General features: G+C 47.4%; 1 protein-coding gene across 1 annotated transcript in view; it reads left to right on the forward strand.

The window, feature by feature from the left end:
* Positions 1 to 17668, forward strand: part of GPC3 (glypican 3) — a 297585-nt gene that overhangs the window by 204348 nt on the left and 75569 nt on the right. The window contains exon 3 of the mRNA XM_048514801.1: positions 160 to 854. Within this exon, the coding sequence (XP_048370758.1) occupies positions 160 to 854 (695 nt within the window). The remainder of the gene's footprint in view (positions 1 to 159; positions 855 to 17668) is intronic.

Raw genomic sequence — 17668 nt, forward strand, 5'->3', positions numbered from 1 at the left:
CAAGCCAGACAGAAAGGCCTCCATCCCACCTTCTCATGAGCCCCTTGCCTGTGACCTGCTGTTAACTTGGTTTCTATAGTAGAAGACACAACTTGAAATTTAGAACAATTTATCACTTGGAAGTTAGTTGACACCTGCCTATTTGTTTTTTTTCCCCAGAAGCCTTTGAGATTGTTGTACGACATGCAAGAAACTATACGAATACCATGTTCAGAAATTCTTATCGCAACATGGCTGCCAAGGCTTCCAAATTTGTGGGAGAATTTTTTACTGACATCTCTCTGTACATCTTGGGCTCGGACATTAATGTGAATGACATGATAAATGAGTTCTTTGATAGCTTGTTCCCTTTAGCCTATCCACACCTAGTTAACCCAAGCATCCCTGATCCTTCACTGGAGATGACTGAGTGCCTCCGGCTAGCAAGGCGAGACCTGAAGGTGTTTGGAAACTTCCCCAAGATCATGATGACGCAAGTGTCGAAGTCTCTGCAAGTGACGCGAGTCTTCCTTCAGGCGCTCAACCTTGGTATCGAGGTGGTGAATACCACTGACCATTTGAAATTCAGCAAGGACTGTGGGCGGGCTCTTTTGAAAATGTGGTACTGCCCCCACTGCCAGGACCTCATGATGGCCAAGCCATGTGCTGGATTCTGCAATGTTGTCTTGCAAGGGTGCCTTGCCAGTGTGGTAGAGATAGACAGTTACTGGCGGGAATACCTCCGATCTTTGGAAGGACTGACAAAAAGCATGCGAGGCATCTATGACATGGAATATGTTCTTCTCAACCTCTTCTCCCTGATACGGGACTCAATTATGTACATGCAGAAGAATGCAGAGAAGCTGGCTGTAACGGTGAGTCCTGCTCTGGTTTCTGTTGATCCCCTTGAACATTTTGTATTGGGGGCTGGGGGTGTGTATGAATGAGATTCCAGGGGAAAAAGGAAAATGCTAATTTAAAATGGAAAGGGGAAAAAATTGTGTATCATGCAATTCCTTGTGGAATCTTACCTAATGCAGAATATATCAACTCAGTTGTTGCTACATCATTTCAGAAAGCCGTAAGTTTGCTGTGATACTTTGGGTAACTTTGAAGGGAAGATACTGAAATACTAATGCATGAGCAAGGGGGTCCCTGCTATGCTTATATCAAACAGAAGTGAAGATCAGGAAAGGGGAGCACAAGACTCACAAACAAAATCTATCAGAAGGTGGTTCTTTAAACAAGGGTGGTGTCTCCTGCATTCGAAGGGGTCTTTGGTGCAAGTAGATGTCCGGTCCTGTCCTGCTGCCTTGAGCCAAGAGGAAAAGCAAAGTATAAACATTTGAATTAATAAATAAATTACATTTTATTTTGAATTTGCCACCCTGCAGAGTACTCTCATTTTCTTAGACGTCCTCTAGTCTAGAATCATTCCACAATATGGTTCATTAACACTGTATAAGAACTGATTAACGCATAGATATTTTTCTTCTCCCCAGTGGTATCCTAGGAGCCAGAATATGACTTCCTGACAGGAATATGTCTTGCTCTGTAAAATAGGTGTCTGTCACCAATTCTGAGATACCTTTTAGAATAACTGAAGGGCATTCTTGGAGGCAGTGTCGCACAGGAATTTTAGTATGAACAAAATTCAGCAGATGTTTGGCTGAATGCTGAGTAGCCTACTCTGTGTAATAGTCCTCCCTAAAGGTTGCATGATTGAATAACATGGTTAGCCATATTGTGGGAAAATTCTTCCTACTTTACCTTCAATGGCTACTGCTAGTTACTGCAAAACATGGTTAGGTATGGTCGTTGCACTTGGAAGAAGTGTTACAGCTCAGTGATAGAACATTCAGAAGATTCCTGCTTCAACCTCATGCATTTCCTATTAAAAAAGAGTAGCAAGAATAGAAAATTCCAAGAGTTCTGGCAATTTGTAGTTCAGACTATCATTCCAGGTAGATTAATGGTCCGACTTTCGTACAAATCACTTTTAAGTGTCCATAAGTATATTGGGAGGGATAGTAGCTTGGTGTTAGAGCCAACTATGCAAAGTCCCAACTACCATCCATAGGTTTTGCCCACATTTGTGCCCTTTTAAGAGACCTGAAAAGCTGCCAGCCCTCATAGGAAATACTGAGCTAGATGGACTGGTGATCTGGCATTGACAGAAGACAGCTTTAAGAGCAACTGTGGGCTCCCTCAGATTTCTTTTTGTAAAGAGGAGTAGAGAAAATTTCACTTAGTTGAAACAAAATGAAGCCATAAAGGGTGATGAAGTATTTCTGCCTTACAACAGCTCTCTAATTGCAAGGTATTAGCTGCCAGGGAGGGAGAAAAAGGGCAGAAGATTTTAAGCAAATGACTTTTCTGTTCTGGGATTAATAACTCGTGAACAATTTACTGGTACATTAAAGGTAAACAAAGATCCAAATGGGTAACCAGAGGAGACTCTTGATTAAGACATTTGCAATGAAAAAGGGATATTGAGTTGCATTTAAGTTATTTCTCCTAGTAGAGATACTGCTGAAGGGTGTGAGAGCCCTCCAGTAACTGTCAGAATAAGCAATTGAAGGTTAGCAGGTTTAGGCTTGTGGGGGTATCACCATAATTAAAGACTTCTCAGTTGATCAATTTCAGCTTGTACGATCAGTCTAAATCTACATATGACAAAAAGTAACTTCTTTGGATAGTAAATGATTGATGCATATTCTGAGTTGTCACAATCTTAGAAGGTACATTTCCATTTTGTGTCCAAGAAGAATCATTTCCCCATTGTAAGACGCCATCTGCCATCTGCTTTTTTTAAAATAAGTACTGAAATTAAAAACTGTCTTCCAAAAGGAGGGTTCACTGATTCATCAGAAGCATTTCTTTTTAATCTAGCAAATTAATCTAGCAAATTACTCACGTCTATGTTGCAGTCTTTTAAAGAGAATTGTCGGATTACAAGCTGTAAAGTTCAGAGGTTTCAGGCCAGGTGAAGTCCCAATTTCCAGTCACCCTTTGCCAGGAACTTTACTCTAATGACCTCAACTCACTTGCCGTTTCTCAGGCTAACTTCCTTCACAGGGTGGTTGGGAGGATAAAATGGTAACAGGGAGAAGTGAAACTTAATGCTGACAAGAGAAAGGTTCTCTGGGTTACTAAAAAGGTGGACTGGAGACCTGAGTTCTCGCTGATCTTGGGTGGTATTACACTCTTCTTGAAAATACAGGTTTGCCACTTGGGAATGCTACTCAACACAGCAGTCATCTAAGAAAACCAAGCAGCCAGGGTGATTTTGCCCAGCTTTGGCTGGTGCACCAGCTGCACCCATTCCTGATTCAGTCAGATCTAATTGCAGCGATCTATACCTTAATTACATCTAGACTGGACTACTGCAATGTGCTCTACTTGAGACTACCCTTGAAGAGTGTTTGAAAGTTGCAACTAGTACAGGGATCAGTAGCTGGATTTCTAGGCAGGGCCAGCTCGTTGGGAACATATGATCCAGATATTACAACAATTAACAGTGGCTACCAAGCAGCTCCTAAGCCCAATTTAAAGTGTTGGCTTTAACCTTTAAAGCCTTATATGGCTTGGGACTAGTGTATCTGAAGGACCGACTTTTCCCATATGTTCTTTCCTAGCTATTAAGATCACAGAGAGAGGTCCTCCTGGCTGGCCCATCTGTTCAATAAGCTAGTTTGATGGGTATACAAGAAATATCCTTTTTAATGGCAGCCCCATGATTATGAAACAACCTTTACAGGGAGGTGTGCCTAGCCTCCTCACTTTTGGTCTTTAGCAGGCAGTTGGAGGTGGGTTTTATTTTAATGTAGGACTGAATTTTATTAATTTGGTGGCATTTTTAATTTATGGTTTTAAATTCTTGTTTTTATGATGTTGTATTTATATTGTAAGCTGCCTTGAGTTCCATAAGGTGGGAAAACTGCTAATCAATGTCTCAAGTAAATAAAAATAATGGGACCTAGGTTGACAAGAAGGTGCAGATTTACCTCCCTGCCCCTCCCTGCTGCTGTATCTGGTGCCATTTCCCTGCATGCCACCATTCTCTACCCCACCCTGCCCTTTCTGCTAGTTTTTACCATCAGCAATTGGCACATCACTGTAATGCAATACACTAAAATACTATATCTACTACTATTTTTACGTCAGCCCAAAATTTTGGCAGGTGGGGTATGTGGCATGTGTAAGGGGGCTGCACAGAGAGCCCCCCTCAAGAGAAGCCTTGTTGCCCCTTTGAATGCTCATGCATGTGGAAGCAACCATAATACCTTTGATTACTAGATGGCTGAGCCCCTCCGGAGATAACACTTTCCATCATGCTGTGCCTGTGATTATCCAGAGGCATCTGGCTGCTAAGCAGGATGCTGCCCCAGGAGGGCCTTGGCTCTTCAGAGCTCTGCTTAAGGAGTCTGGTGACACATAGCTGTGTTGCCTCTGTGCATGATGTCATTTCTCTGTCTTTGTTCTTCCCTGTTCCGAATACAAAAGAGGCAGCTTGCTGTAGTTGTTTTTTTTTAAAACAGTGCCTTTGTTCTGGGACTGCTCTCTTGTGTGGTATGATGCCAGATTGCTTTTGTTGGATGGCACTGCTGCTCCAAAGTGATTAGGCTTGGAAACAAACGAGAATGGTTTCAAATGTTACAGTGGTGGGATTTTTAAGAACTTGCATTTCCTTTCTCTGTACATTTCTCTGGCCCTTTCTCTCCTGGGTAGCATGTCAAAATGCGTTGTCCCTGTTTTGAATCTTCACCCCCCCCCTCCCCAGGTCAAAATGTAGTTTGAAGATGCAGCCAAGGAAAAAGAGACAAGATTTGAAAGGGGCCACTGTGCAGTCTCTCTTTCACCTATCTGAGCTCACTGGCCAACAGAATCTTGTCAATAATTATTTCACAACAATGGCAATATGAGTGAGTTTATTCTATCAACCACTTCAGGAGCCTTGGGGATGATATAGAATTCCCACACAACAGGTGTGAAAAGCCTGTTTATGGACTAACCATATCACTCAGAGAAAGATTGTTTTGCACTTCTAGCTGGCAGAAAGTGTATCACCTGATGGGGGTTGGCATGGGGTGGATTGGTTGTTATGGTCACCTGGACTTTTTCTGGTAGGCTAATGGCCTTCTGCTGCCACCAGGCTAAGCCGACTAAGTAGTGAGAAGGGCAGTGCTGTGCCAAGGCAGAGGAGAGCTTTCTGGGTAGGCAAGAAGGTGTTATGGAACCTCCTTGTTTTTAGCTGACTTAATCTTTATCCCTCTTTTTAAGGGGATGGTGGCAGGTGGAGCTGCTCTGAAGGTCATGGCCTTTCCCCAGGGCTGTCCTTTCCTCCCAGTCAGCTGCTGGGCAGTGGGAAGAGTTAATATATAGCATATGATGGAGAAGCCAAAGTTAATTTTCTGTGTGCAGGGAACACAGAGGTGATTTTCAGTCATGGAAGTGTTACCGCCCAAGAAAATAGCCAGAATATTTTCTTGAGTCAAGTTAAGTGACTACACTGGTTCCATATCGAGATGCAGAGACTGGTGTAGTTCAGAAGCCTCCACGAGGATCACAAAGAGCGCATATGTATGATTGTGCCAATGTTATATGGTTTCTCTCTTGTTTATGCCCTTCTAGGATGTGACAAAATCCCCTTTAGAATTGGATTTATGATTTGCCCGCTATTTAGGATTTTAGTTTGACTAGGTTCCCCCGTTAGCTTAAGATTTTGTTACTGTTAATTTAGGAGATTCTAATATGTTTGTATTATACTGTGTTCCTTAAAGTGTAAGTTTAAGAATGTTATTTTAAGATTTGTGGTTGTCAGTAAAAGCAGTAGCCTGTAGAGGCTTGTAGTAGTGCACTGCCGACCCAGCAGTGCCGTAGTAGAACGTTGGGGCATATGGACTACCTCGCGAGCGCTTGCTGGTCGCATCAGCACCCCACTCCTCATCCCCTATGAGTTCACGGGTCATGAACTGCTCTGACTCAATCACCGGGCGCAGGGATAATGATCTTGCCCTCAGGTGAGGATTGGAAACAGGCAGCGTCTGCGGCTCCTCTCCGCCGCGATTTAGCCAGATCGAGATCATGCATCACATGATGATCTCCCCGACCTCCCCGCTCTTTCCGGAACTCCCCGGTCCCTCCCTCTACGCCTCAATAGTGATAACAATAAAGGTGCCAGGAATTACGACTTCCAGGCGGAGCTTCGCTAGGAACCGGATCCTCCGGTCTCCCGCCATGTTTTTCAGCGATCTCCACCAGATGTTATCTCCAGCGTCGTCACTCGTTCTTGACACGTACTGACCGTGGCAGTCGACTTCATATGCGTTGGTGCGAAAACCCGAGAATCCTTTCGAATCCTCCACCCTGCTTCCACGGTAAGCCGTTGGGGAAGGGCAGCTGATACCGAAGTCAGCTGGACCGGCGCATCCAAGGACTAATTACCGTTCGGTATCGCCTTCTGTCCTGGATCGTCGGCGCATCAAGTTCTTAGCGTCCTAGGAGCACTCTCGTCGGTGGAACACGGGTGATATGGTGAACTTGCAAAAGCAGGGCTTATGATGCAAACGCGTTGGCCGGAGAACTCGAAAGCGTTAGCAATCACGGTTAGGAGTCCTCTGTAAAGAGAAGGGAGCTCTTAAATTGGTTGAAAGGAAGACTTCGAAGCTCGAGTGTCCATGGTACCCAGAGGGGGACGGTAGAATCTTAAGGACTGGGAAAACATCCGAGGCGCGACTTCGCATTAGCTGCAGAGCCTGCATGGCGCCCGATGTCACTACTACTGGCGTGGAGACAATGTTTTGTCGCCATCAGCCTGCAGACCTATGGCTCCCTTGCTGTAGAGCGCCCTCGCTTTCGATCTTTCACCTTCAATTTCAACCCGGAATTTTTCTCTATCCACTAAATTGGGCGCCTGTCCTCCCTTCTGCCCCTCGTTCCTTAAGCCCAGTTCAAACTCTCGGCTCCGACGCTCCTCCCCTGCTCCGCCTTCATTTTCCGAAGCCACAGCACCTCCGTCCAGCATACGTAATGGCGGGTTTCGCTTTCTCGCCCAGAGCATTAGCCCGCAGGAACTGCAGAAGAAACCCTGACGGAAGCGATGCCGAATTCTTGCATTGTGCCCGTCCACTCCACAGATGCAGTAGGGGAGGATGGCATAGTTAAAGCGGGTTGTCAGTACAGCCCTGAGCTATAATATCCTCACCGAGCTCCGCCGCGGTCGCGGGGCGGTAAGTCACCACTATGTGAGAAGCATGCTCGGCTGATCGCTGAGCCACTTAATGGTTCGGACGTGACTGGAGGACCACCTTCCGCGCATCTCCTGAGCCCTGCACAGTTTGTAGCGATCTGGGAGAGTTCATCAGCAGCAATGCCTTAGCAGGGCAGCCGCTCGGCCTACACGGCCGCTCAACTGCGGTTTGATGCTTTACCGCCAACCCCAGCGATCAGATTGTCCTGCCTGAGGCCACCCTTACGGTGCGCCTCTGGAGTTAATATAAGGCATTTATCAAAGTCCCCAATGCCCGGCCAGCCAACCCAGAGTTTCTCCTCCATCGGCAAAACCCCAAGAGCCCTATGCTGAGTTTGTGAACAGGCTCCAGGAGGCCCTCAAAGAGCAGGTTGACCGCGAGGCCAGGCCGAACTCCTTAGCGCCTTGCCAGGAGGCAGCGCCTCCGCTGGAGTGCCGCCAGCGATGCAGGCCTAGGAAGGAACCCGAGGCTGGCGACATGCTCAAAAGCTTGCGGGATGTCGGGTCACACAAGCCCATCAGAAGCCCAGCCTTCTAGTGCCCGCCCTCTCGCTGCCATGAGGCAGCCCGAGGCAGTGTTTCAATTCGCGACAAGCCAGGACATTTCGAGGAGGGTGTAGGCTGCCGGGGGGGGCCTACAACCCTGGCGGAGGAGGTCCTCTCCCAGAGGCGGAGACCCCCAGGAAATCTAGGGCAGCTCCCAATGCCGCTGGGGAGGCCAGCGCCGAACATCTCCCAGCCGGAACCAAGAATCGCACCTCAAACCCTTCCCGGAGCTCCCCATGAGATCTTGGCTGCTCCAGCTCAGTATAGTGATCCCATCCCCACGGAGACCATTAGGCTGGTGCTTGCCAAAGCTCGCCCGCTGAACAGGGGTTGTTCATCATCCCAGGGTCATCGACCCATGCCAGGGAGCCATCCCACATCAAGTATGGACAAACATCCTGCAGAAACCGCCAAGTTCACGGAACACCCTGCCTCCTATGCTCTCACTTGGGTCTAATCTAAGTTCAGCTAATCTCTCAATCTGCGTTGTGGCTCCCCTCTGCGTCTATACTTCCTGCTCTGCTAGCCCCTTCTACTTCCAAAGTCACCCATGCCTCGCCAGTGCCCCAGACACACATTTCAAAAATCTCTGCGAGTCCACAGTCACTGAATTGCAGCAGAAAGGAATGCTGACGGAAGAGGACTGCCGTTTGAGCCCTCCTCCAAGAATGCCCCCACATAGCCAATCTACAGGACAATGAGGCATGGAAGGGGAAGATGCTGCATACAATGGCCTTAAGCCAAAAGTCGCCGTGAAGAAGAAGCCCCTTGGCCCTCTCCAGCTGTAAGGTTCAAACCAGATCTCATAGCCTCTGAGCCTGTGCAAAGCCCTAAGCTCAAGGCTCCCAGTGGCAGCAAAGTCGTCAGCACCTCAGAGAGCAAAATCTCAAATCAGAGTTGCAATCCTCCTCGTTACTTTATATGTGCTCTGTATGCCTCGTATGTTCTGTATGTCTTGCCCCTTTCAAGAGACCCTAAAGTTTTCCCTCATAGGGGGATTTTTTCCATTGCTTCTAAGCTATGCTCTTGTGCTTCAATTAAAAGTTTTCTCTTTCTGATTATGTGTGCCAATGCGCCCAGAAGAGCTTAGCCCCATTACAGCATCCGCCTTAAGCGGGACACAGCTTCGTCGTGCTCTCCCAGGATACCCGATGGGACCTGCTTCAAGCCGCCTCCATCTTAGTTTAAACCCTTCAAACCTCTCCTTGAGAACCGCTTTCCTTGATCCATCTGAGCCTACACTGCCCGGTAGAGGTAGAGCGCCAAAGTTAAATCTGTTTTCCTTCTCCCTCCTTTTCCCTCTGTTTTAGACCAATGCCAAAGGCGGGGAGGGCCAATTGACTGGCCCTCCCTGGATTAAAATCTGGGCCCGTCCTGATACACCGTAGCACTGTCAGGACAGGCCCCAGTTAAAGGGCTGCCGCCATTATGCCCCTAATACCCACAAAGGGGTTGCTGCAAACACAGATCCTCTCATGATTTGGGTGGGTGGTGTTTGCCCTTTCGGCAAGCTTACGCTATAGGGCGGTCGTGGCTAACCCGAGGATAATTCGATCACAAAACTTAGCACCATCCCGCTTCCTGCATTAGCCACCAAGGTCCGCGGTAAAGTGCAACTCCTGCAAAGAAACCCCCCCCTTCCTTTTTTTCCTTTGTGCGAGAAATTTGCCTCTAATTGCGGGATTGCTTCATTCCCCGGATGCACCCATCCCCAAAGGTGCTTCCAAAGCCGCTTTGTGTTGCTGATTAGCATGTGCATACCCACAATCCCCAGGACCAGCCTGTTCCCTCCCCTCGAGGCTCGGACCCTCAAAGCCTTGGCGCTTCCTGATGGCGCTCGAAGCCAATTCCGCAGGGTGCAGCCTACCTCCTGCCCTCCTGTGTCAAACAACTTCAAAAGAAGAGGAGGTTAGGCGCCCCCAGGAGGGTTGCATTAAAAGCAACCTTCACGGGCTGCAAAACAAGCCTTCTTCCTTCCCATATTAAATCCTAAACACTAACTTCGATCCCAATCTCCCTTCATCGGCTCTAGAACTGAGCCTGGGGACCGGCCAGCCAACCTGGGAAGGGGTGTGTTTCAGTCCCTCTTCCTACAGGTTCCACGTGGACTCGATTAGCCATGACAGGCCAACCCATGGAATGGCGGGGAAACCAACCCCATCCGGAGATGGAGCAGCATCTCTCCTAGAGGATCCTTAGCGATCTCAACAGGAGCGCCCGTTGCGCCCGATGCCCAAAGACCGAATGATGACCTGGGGGAGGCGTCAAAGGCGACCACCAGCTGAGCCCTAAGCGCTTTCATGCAAGACCACCCGAGACACCCGGGAACCTCTCGCGCTCTCTTTGCGATCATCACCACCAACTCCGTGACCACGGTAGCCTGCTCTGCTGCCTCCTGCCGATGGCGATCGGCCACCTGGTGAGCTTTCACCAGAGGGGCAACATCCTGGGAGCAGTTTGCTGCCGCTGCCAGCAATCTCATCTTTCTGCCTGGGCCAGTACCTAGGAGTCGGGGAGCCATAAGCTCCTGCCTGCTCCCCGTCTGCAAAGCGCCCGGTGACTTCCTAGGCGGAGTCTGGAACGAGCCTTCATGAATGCCTCATCCATCAGATACTCTATGAGTGCCGACTGGGGACCCGTCGTTTCAAACCCTCGGCTGGCGCTCTCTCCCTTGTCACCAAGACTGTCGCTAACCCGCGAATCTAACACCTCGCCCGCGCATCACGGCGCAGCCAACGAGGAACCGACCCAGGCCCATTAAAATTAAACCGGCCAGTTGGAACTGCACACACACATGGAGGACATTCCCCGTGTTCGAACATCCTGCTCCCCAGGGCTGGTTCTGGACCCTGCGGGGAGAGGGCGTTTAACTACATTCCAGCCCGACTCCCTGCGGAACTCTTTGCTGCCTCAGTTAAGCCTCACCATTGTCCTACCCAGGCTCCACCCGGAGCCGGACGCCCGCCGCCGCGCTCCGCTCTGCCTTCGACCCTCACCAGCCGGGCGGCCGGTGCGCCCTCTCGAAGCGAGGAGTTAGGTCTCCCTCGCTGACTTCTAGTGGGGAGTCCCGGACTCGCTTCCTACAATGCTACAAGACTATTGGCGGCTGGCCTGTGCCCACTTCTGGCAGTCCATCAACTCTACCTCCACCACTCTGGATGCCCTGGCCTCGAGCAGCAGGAACGGTAAAGCGACCCTAGACAATCGTGCAGCTATTGATTACTTGTTGTTGCTACATCACCAAGGTTGTGAGAATGTACATAATATGTGTTGTTTTTAATCTTTCTGATGAATTCCCAGTTAATTCACATGAAAGTCGCGTGAGCTGCAAGAAGTTGTATCTAATCCTGAAGTATGATGTTTTGCCCCATTGGTGGTCAGCCCTCTGGAGCTGGCTGCGGGAGGATGGTTGAGTGCTATTGTACAGCTCTGCATTGGTTTAATTATTGTGCCTTATTATCCGGATCTTGTTTTGGATTCAATGCGTGTCTAATATTGCCTGTAGCGTGTGTAAGCCCCTCAATTTCCCTTACCCACAACCAAGTTCTAATGTTACACAAGCAGCTTGGTCAACTTCGATAGCGAAGCGGAGGAGACAAAGCGTCCCTTTAAAATAAGCCCTTAAGCGTTTTATTTTACTTTTTTCTAAAATGTAAAAAAAGGAGAGATGTAGTAGTGCACTGCCGACCCAGCAGTGCCGTAGTAAACGTTAGGGCATGCGCCTGACCTGACCTGCGGTCGCATCGCACCCCACTCCTCATCCCCCCATGAGTCACGGGTCATGAACTGCCTGACTCAATCACCGGGCGCAGGGACAATGATCTTGCCCCAGGTGAGGATTAGGCTCCAGGCAGCGTGCGGCTCCTCTCCGCCTGCGTAGCCAGATGAGATCATGCATCACATGATGATCTCCCGACCTCCGCTCTCCCGGAACTCCCCGGTCCTCCCACTCCTACACGCCCCCAATAGGATAACAATAAAAGGTGCCAGGAACCGGCAGACGGGAGACTCGCTAGGAACACGGACCTCCGGTCTCCCGCTGCTGGCGATCTCCACCAGATGTTATCTCCGCGTCTCGTCTCGTTCTTACGCTGACCGCGTGGGTCGACTACAAGGCTGATATTAAGGGACAAGGAAGTCAGCCCTGGAATGCAGCTTAGACCAACACCCAGCCAACTCCTTAGCGAGGACCCCCTTTGGATTTGCAAATTAAACTCTGCTGGCAGCACCCAGAGGTCCTGGCCATTGGAAGACGTGCAGGGACCACCATTGGACAATTTGAACTTTCCTTTGTTACAGAGATGAGGCAAGGGGGCCTCAGGACATGACGGAAGGAAACAGCCATCTGATAAAGGAGATAGCTGGGTGCAGTAGCGAGACCACCTAGATTTTTTGAATGAACTTTATCTGCTTTCCCTTTAGCACCATTGCGAGATCTCGCGGGAAGACGTTTGACAGCGGGATTTCATGATCCCATTCAAATGTTGTAATTGTATCTTCCTTTGTATTGTTGTTTTCTTATTGGTGTTTGGTAAGGGACTTGCCCCCTTACCTCCCCTTTCTACCTGCCCCCTTGCCCCCTTTGATGTTTGTGAATAAAAGTTCCTGCGCTTGTTTTCAAGGCTCGATTCTCCTGCCTGAGCTGGGACCATCACCTCCAAATAAAATCCTTTGCTTTGAAGAACACCGGCTTCCTGCTCCTCATTACGTTGCTGAGCTGAAATCACTTATGGTTACCCGAGCAGCAGTGGTAACAGAAGCTCCATTTTAAATGGTGCTGTCCATACCCAGGTTTAGAACCCCACCAGTTTAAGGTGAACTGTTTATTTATTTATATCTCCCCTTTTCCTAACATAGATCCAGAGGTGCTCGCATCATTCTTCTCTCCTCTATTTTAGCTTCATAACAACCCTGTGAGGTAGGTTAGGCTGAGAGTGTGAGACTGACCCAACATTACCCAGGAAGGTTCCATGGCAGATTGGGGATTTGAACCCAACTTTCCCAGATCCTAGTTCAACGCTTGAAACACCACTCCTCAAATTTCTCCAGCATCAGAGGTAGACTGAGTCCAGAGGACAAACTATTTCCATAAAGGACAAGTGAAGAACTACAGTATTGGGCAAGTGTGGGGCCTAGTATATTTTCCCAAGTGAGATTGTGCCTGTGTTTTGACTACACCTTTCTGAATTGCAGCTAAGGGCTCACATGACTAAATATATTTCCTAACAAACTAGTATGCTGAGGTGCTCATATGCACACATTTTAGTTTCATGCTGGGCTGTTCCAGAGTACCTTGTGGGTTGCCTCTTTGCATATTTATACAATAGATTCTTTTTGTTTCCTGCTGTTCCTCCAAGCAGTACAGAACAACATCTGAGGAAATCCATTCCCTCAGCCTATCTAACAAACGTCATGGCTGGCTAAGAATCTGCCCCCCTGCCTCCCCCCCTTCGTCCAAGTCTGTGTCTGTCCTCCTACTTATATTTATTACTTATATTATGATCAATGAAAAGCCAGAAAAAGCAGCCTTTGTTTCCTCTCTTATTTGTGAAACACCAAGAGATGTCAGCTTTGATAATGTGTTTTGCCACTAATGTATGCTGTCAATTTTTAAGTCTTCATGGCAATAGGGATGCTACTCAGCTATTCTACCCTGTTATGTTTCTATTTTGAGCTATTTCACATGCTCCTGTCAAGAGGAGAGCGTCTTGGCAGTTGTCCTTCCTACAGATGTGTGGGTGGGTTGAAGTTTCCTGGAGACATCAAACTTCTGTTTAGGTTGCACAGCTTGAGCAGGGGCTCATGTGGCTAAGTGCTTCTCCCACAGAAAAGCTTACTTCACGCAGAATACCAGGGGGTGGATCTCCTGGAAGACTTCACGGAAGGCATTGACAGAGGGAACCTTTCCTAGCCTTCCCCCTCCTCAAGCAGGCGGCTATTAGTTCTGAAACTAATGAGGACTGGCAGGAGAAGAGGGATGCCGCAACAAAGGGAATCTAGTAAAATGCCTCTTTCCTGTCTCTGTGCACAGCTTGTGCACACAAAAGAGAAAGTCCATTTTATTTGGTTCCTGCAGCCCTCCATCCTGTGGCTCATCTTGCTTCCAAGGCTCTGGCAATCCTTGAAGGAGAGTTTCAGGACAAACAGCAAGCTGCTTGACAGGGAAGGCAAGAACAGATGTGCTGTACCTATAGCTTCACAGAACTCTTCTGATGAATCTAGCCCTTACTGGACAAGGCTGAGTCTAGTCAAGGACTCTTGTTTTGTGTACCTACTAATCTTCTCTGAGCAGTGTCTGCCTGTATCGACCAAGGGTCATGTGGCGATTCCTCCTTCTCCTGCCCTTCATAACTACATGACAGTTAGATATTTTATGGAACCCAAGGATCGTTTGCTGTCACCTTGCGGCATTCTGTGTTTCCCTCAAATGGTATTCAGATTATTGCTTCTGAGCAACTCGTGAAACATCTGCATTTACAAAATCAGCTTTTTTCTTCTAGTGGGGATGCTGTGCTTTAACAGGTCCGTGACTGGGAGAAATTTTGAAGGTAGACTTTTGACACAGTGCTGTAACAGACAGGGTTTTCTTGCTGAATTTCTGCCTGCTACAGAGATGTGAATGGCATAGTAGTCCTGCTAGGAAAACACTGGTAATCGTGTACATACGATAGAGTGCAAAGTGCAAAGCACTGTGAGCAGGCAACTTGGTTTTGCAGCTTGCAGTTTCCATTTCAAATGCTATTTGAGGGTTTCTCCCAGGACATCCTTCCCATTGGCTGCCCTGGTTGTACAGTCGGTATCAGCAGTTCCCAAGATGGCTACTATACTAAAATACAGACAGTTCTTCCACTGTTTTATCAAGAATGAAATAGAAGCTTCACAGTGGTCTTCCCAGCACAATCACAGTAACGCATTTTATGTATAATTTTCCCCACATATATGAAAAAAAGTTAAGTTCAAGGCTTAGCACTAAATATATCTTCATTTCAAAGCTCCACGGGAGTTAGGGAGTAGTCAATTTTCTGTCTCTTTTACATCATGGTGTGCAACAGCTGGAAAACCCTACAAATAAATGGAAAAGGAATAAATGAATAGCAGTAAAACCTGCCTTTTCAGTAATCTGCAGAAGCAAAATTGCATGCTGGCTTCCATCCAGATTTCAGAATAATATGAATTGTTTAGAGCAAATAGATTATGTACTCCTTTTGGGGGAGCCAGTATTATTCTTTCAATTCTTTTATACTCACTCATAGTAATTGTGTTGAAGTTCTGCCTACAAATTTAACCTTAAAGCATATCTTCTAAATGGCTTGTCCCATTGTGGTCCAACAAAGTCTCATGATGGATTAAGTTGAACCTGTCAATGGCCACAACAAGCAGGTCTGAGTAGTGAATGGCCGGCCTCTATTTCTGGTTATTCCATTCTAATTTTTTTCCTGTCCCGCTAACAAGAAGTGTGGGGTGTCATACCTAGTCCTTCTCTACTTCATCCTCACAACAAATCTAAGTGGGAGGTTTGGTTGCTGAATATTGCTTGGCTCGAGATCAGGTGGTTACCTTAGTGGCAAAGTAGGGACTTCTAATAGAGGGAGCCAGGCTCGGTAATTTCTAGACCAGGGATGCCGAACACGTTTGTTGTGAGGGCCAGATATGACATAAATGTGACTTGGTTGAGCTGGGCTACCCACAAGGCAGGTTGCTGTATTGGCTAGCAAGCCCCCAGCAGGCTTGCCAGCCTAGATCAGCACTCCAAAGATACAGGTGTTTCTACCTGTGGTGGCCATTTTGGAAAAATCAGGGGGTCCAAATTAACAAAAGATTAATGGGGAGAAATCCTCTGTGGCCACCAAGCAGAATGCAGTTAAAACCATTATGATAGCCCAAGGGATTCCAGAGATACAGGCATTTTAATCCACGGTGGACATTTTTATATTGGGACTTTTTTTCTACAGCAGAAGCACACTGTTTTCACTTCCTCCCCCAAAAACACAGAACCATATTTTTATACTTTGGTGGGACAGAGTATAGAATTGGACATTTGAAAGTCTGAAAACTGCTTTATCCAGAACTGGGCCATTGGCCAAACTAGTATAATACTATTCCCTACCAGTTTTCAGGCCAGGGATCTTTACCATCCCTTGTAACGAAGAGCTTGGATCAGCCAGGGATTGATTTGGGGGTTTTCTGCATTCAAGGCATGTGCTCAATCATGAAACTGTGGGCCCTCCCTGTATAGATGTGTTTAATTTGCTTTGTGGCTGTAGCTCAAGAATGTGGATTGCTTTGGAGTTCAGCTTCATGACTTTAAAGTGGGACGCATTCATCCCAGCAGTTATTTATTGTTCCACATCTTTCTTACCTAAATCAATTTGCATATCTAATTCCGTGGCACTCATAGTAGAAATAATGTTTATTGCCACTCAGCTGGCGAGAACGCGTAACTACAGAACTCAGCGGTTTAGTGGTGTTAATTCTTGGTGGGGTGGGGAGCGGAGATTGATCTTGCTAGCCTGTTTTGCCAAGATTTGTTAACTTCTGGATTTCATCTTTCTGATATATTGATCCCTATCGGCCTTCTGATGACTTCTAAATTGCCATTACCAATAACACAGAGTGTCTTTCAGCTCTGGCAATTTATTATTTTCCCTTTGCTAGAGCATCAAGTAAAGCTGAACTGAAAGAATGAGGCAGGATATATTTATACGTGTTTTCACACGTAATGTGAAACGTCCTGAACATGCCAGTTTGGGGAGGGAATCTTGAAAAGAGGGTTGCTGCGTGGCAAGAAGCTGTGTTCTTCTCCCTGCTTGGATACCCTTCAGACTGTGCTTAAAGTTACCTTCCCTAAACCTCCCCAGTGCTTCAAGTAGTAACTCAGGCATTTCCCTCCTGGGAAAGGGGGATTCTTAGGAGAACTGGGCTTGCTTGCCAGCCTTTAAAAGCCTAGACTCAAGGATGCCTTTCTTGGCCAGTTGCCACAAGGGGGAGCCAGTGCTTGATCCCATCCAGATTCCCAGGAAATTGCCTGTCCAAGCATTGACCAGATCCAGTACCTTTGGCACAGCAACTGCATCTGTCTTTCAGCCATACTGTGGGATCCTGCGAGTGCAGGAAGCAGTGGCCTTGCTCTGAATTAAATTTACTCCCAGGGACAGTGGTACAGAATTGTGACATCATGCACAGAGATGATTTTGATTATATTAAAAACCTGCTGATATGGATTATTCCATTTGTAAAAAATATATTGCTGTGCATTAAAATGAAGGTTTACTACTTTTGGGGGGTGGTTGTCCATTGTAGACAGTATAATACAACTCTGGACTGGCAAATGAAACAATTAGAAGAATATTCTTTGGCCTCTGGACACTGTATATCGCAAGGCAGTGTGTTGTAGTGGTTAAAGTGCAGAACTAGGATCTGGGGGGTGTAGGTTTAATTCTCATTGTGTCATGGAAGCTTGCAGGGAGACCTTGGGCTCGTTGAGCCCTCTCCTCCTAACTTTACCAAGGTGAGTGGCACTTGGGTCAAATGTCTTGTCCCCCCTGCCCACCCAAGATATGCCATAGTGTAGTACAGTTGCCCTTCTGGTTTAGCACTGGACATGATGTGAGAGTACTATACTGCAGATTTGCATTGGTTTTGTTACCAACAGTGTCTGTACTGCTGCAGCCATTTTACACTTGTGTGCTACTGCAATCAGCAAGACTCAGGCTCAATTTCCCACTCTTCCATGAAGCTCTTGAGGGCTCTCTGTCTCAGCATAATCTACTTCACAGGGTAGTTGAGAGGATAAAATGTGACACAGACCTTGTGCCGAACCCCAAGATCGATGGAGAAAAGGCAGAATAAAAACTTTACCCTTATTTTCAACACCCCCCCCCCAAACGCTTC

Source organism: Sphaerodactylus townsendi, linkage group LG13 (genome assembly GCF_021028975.2).
Source record: "Sphaerodactylus townsendi isolate TG3544 linkage group LG13, MPM_Stown_v2.3, whole genome shotgun sequence".
In the NCBI taxonomy this organism is placed as follows: Eukaryota; Metazoa; Chordata; class Lepidosauria; order Squamata; family Sphaerodactylidae; genus Sphaerodactylus; species Sphaerodactylus townsendi.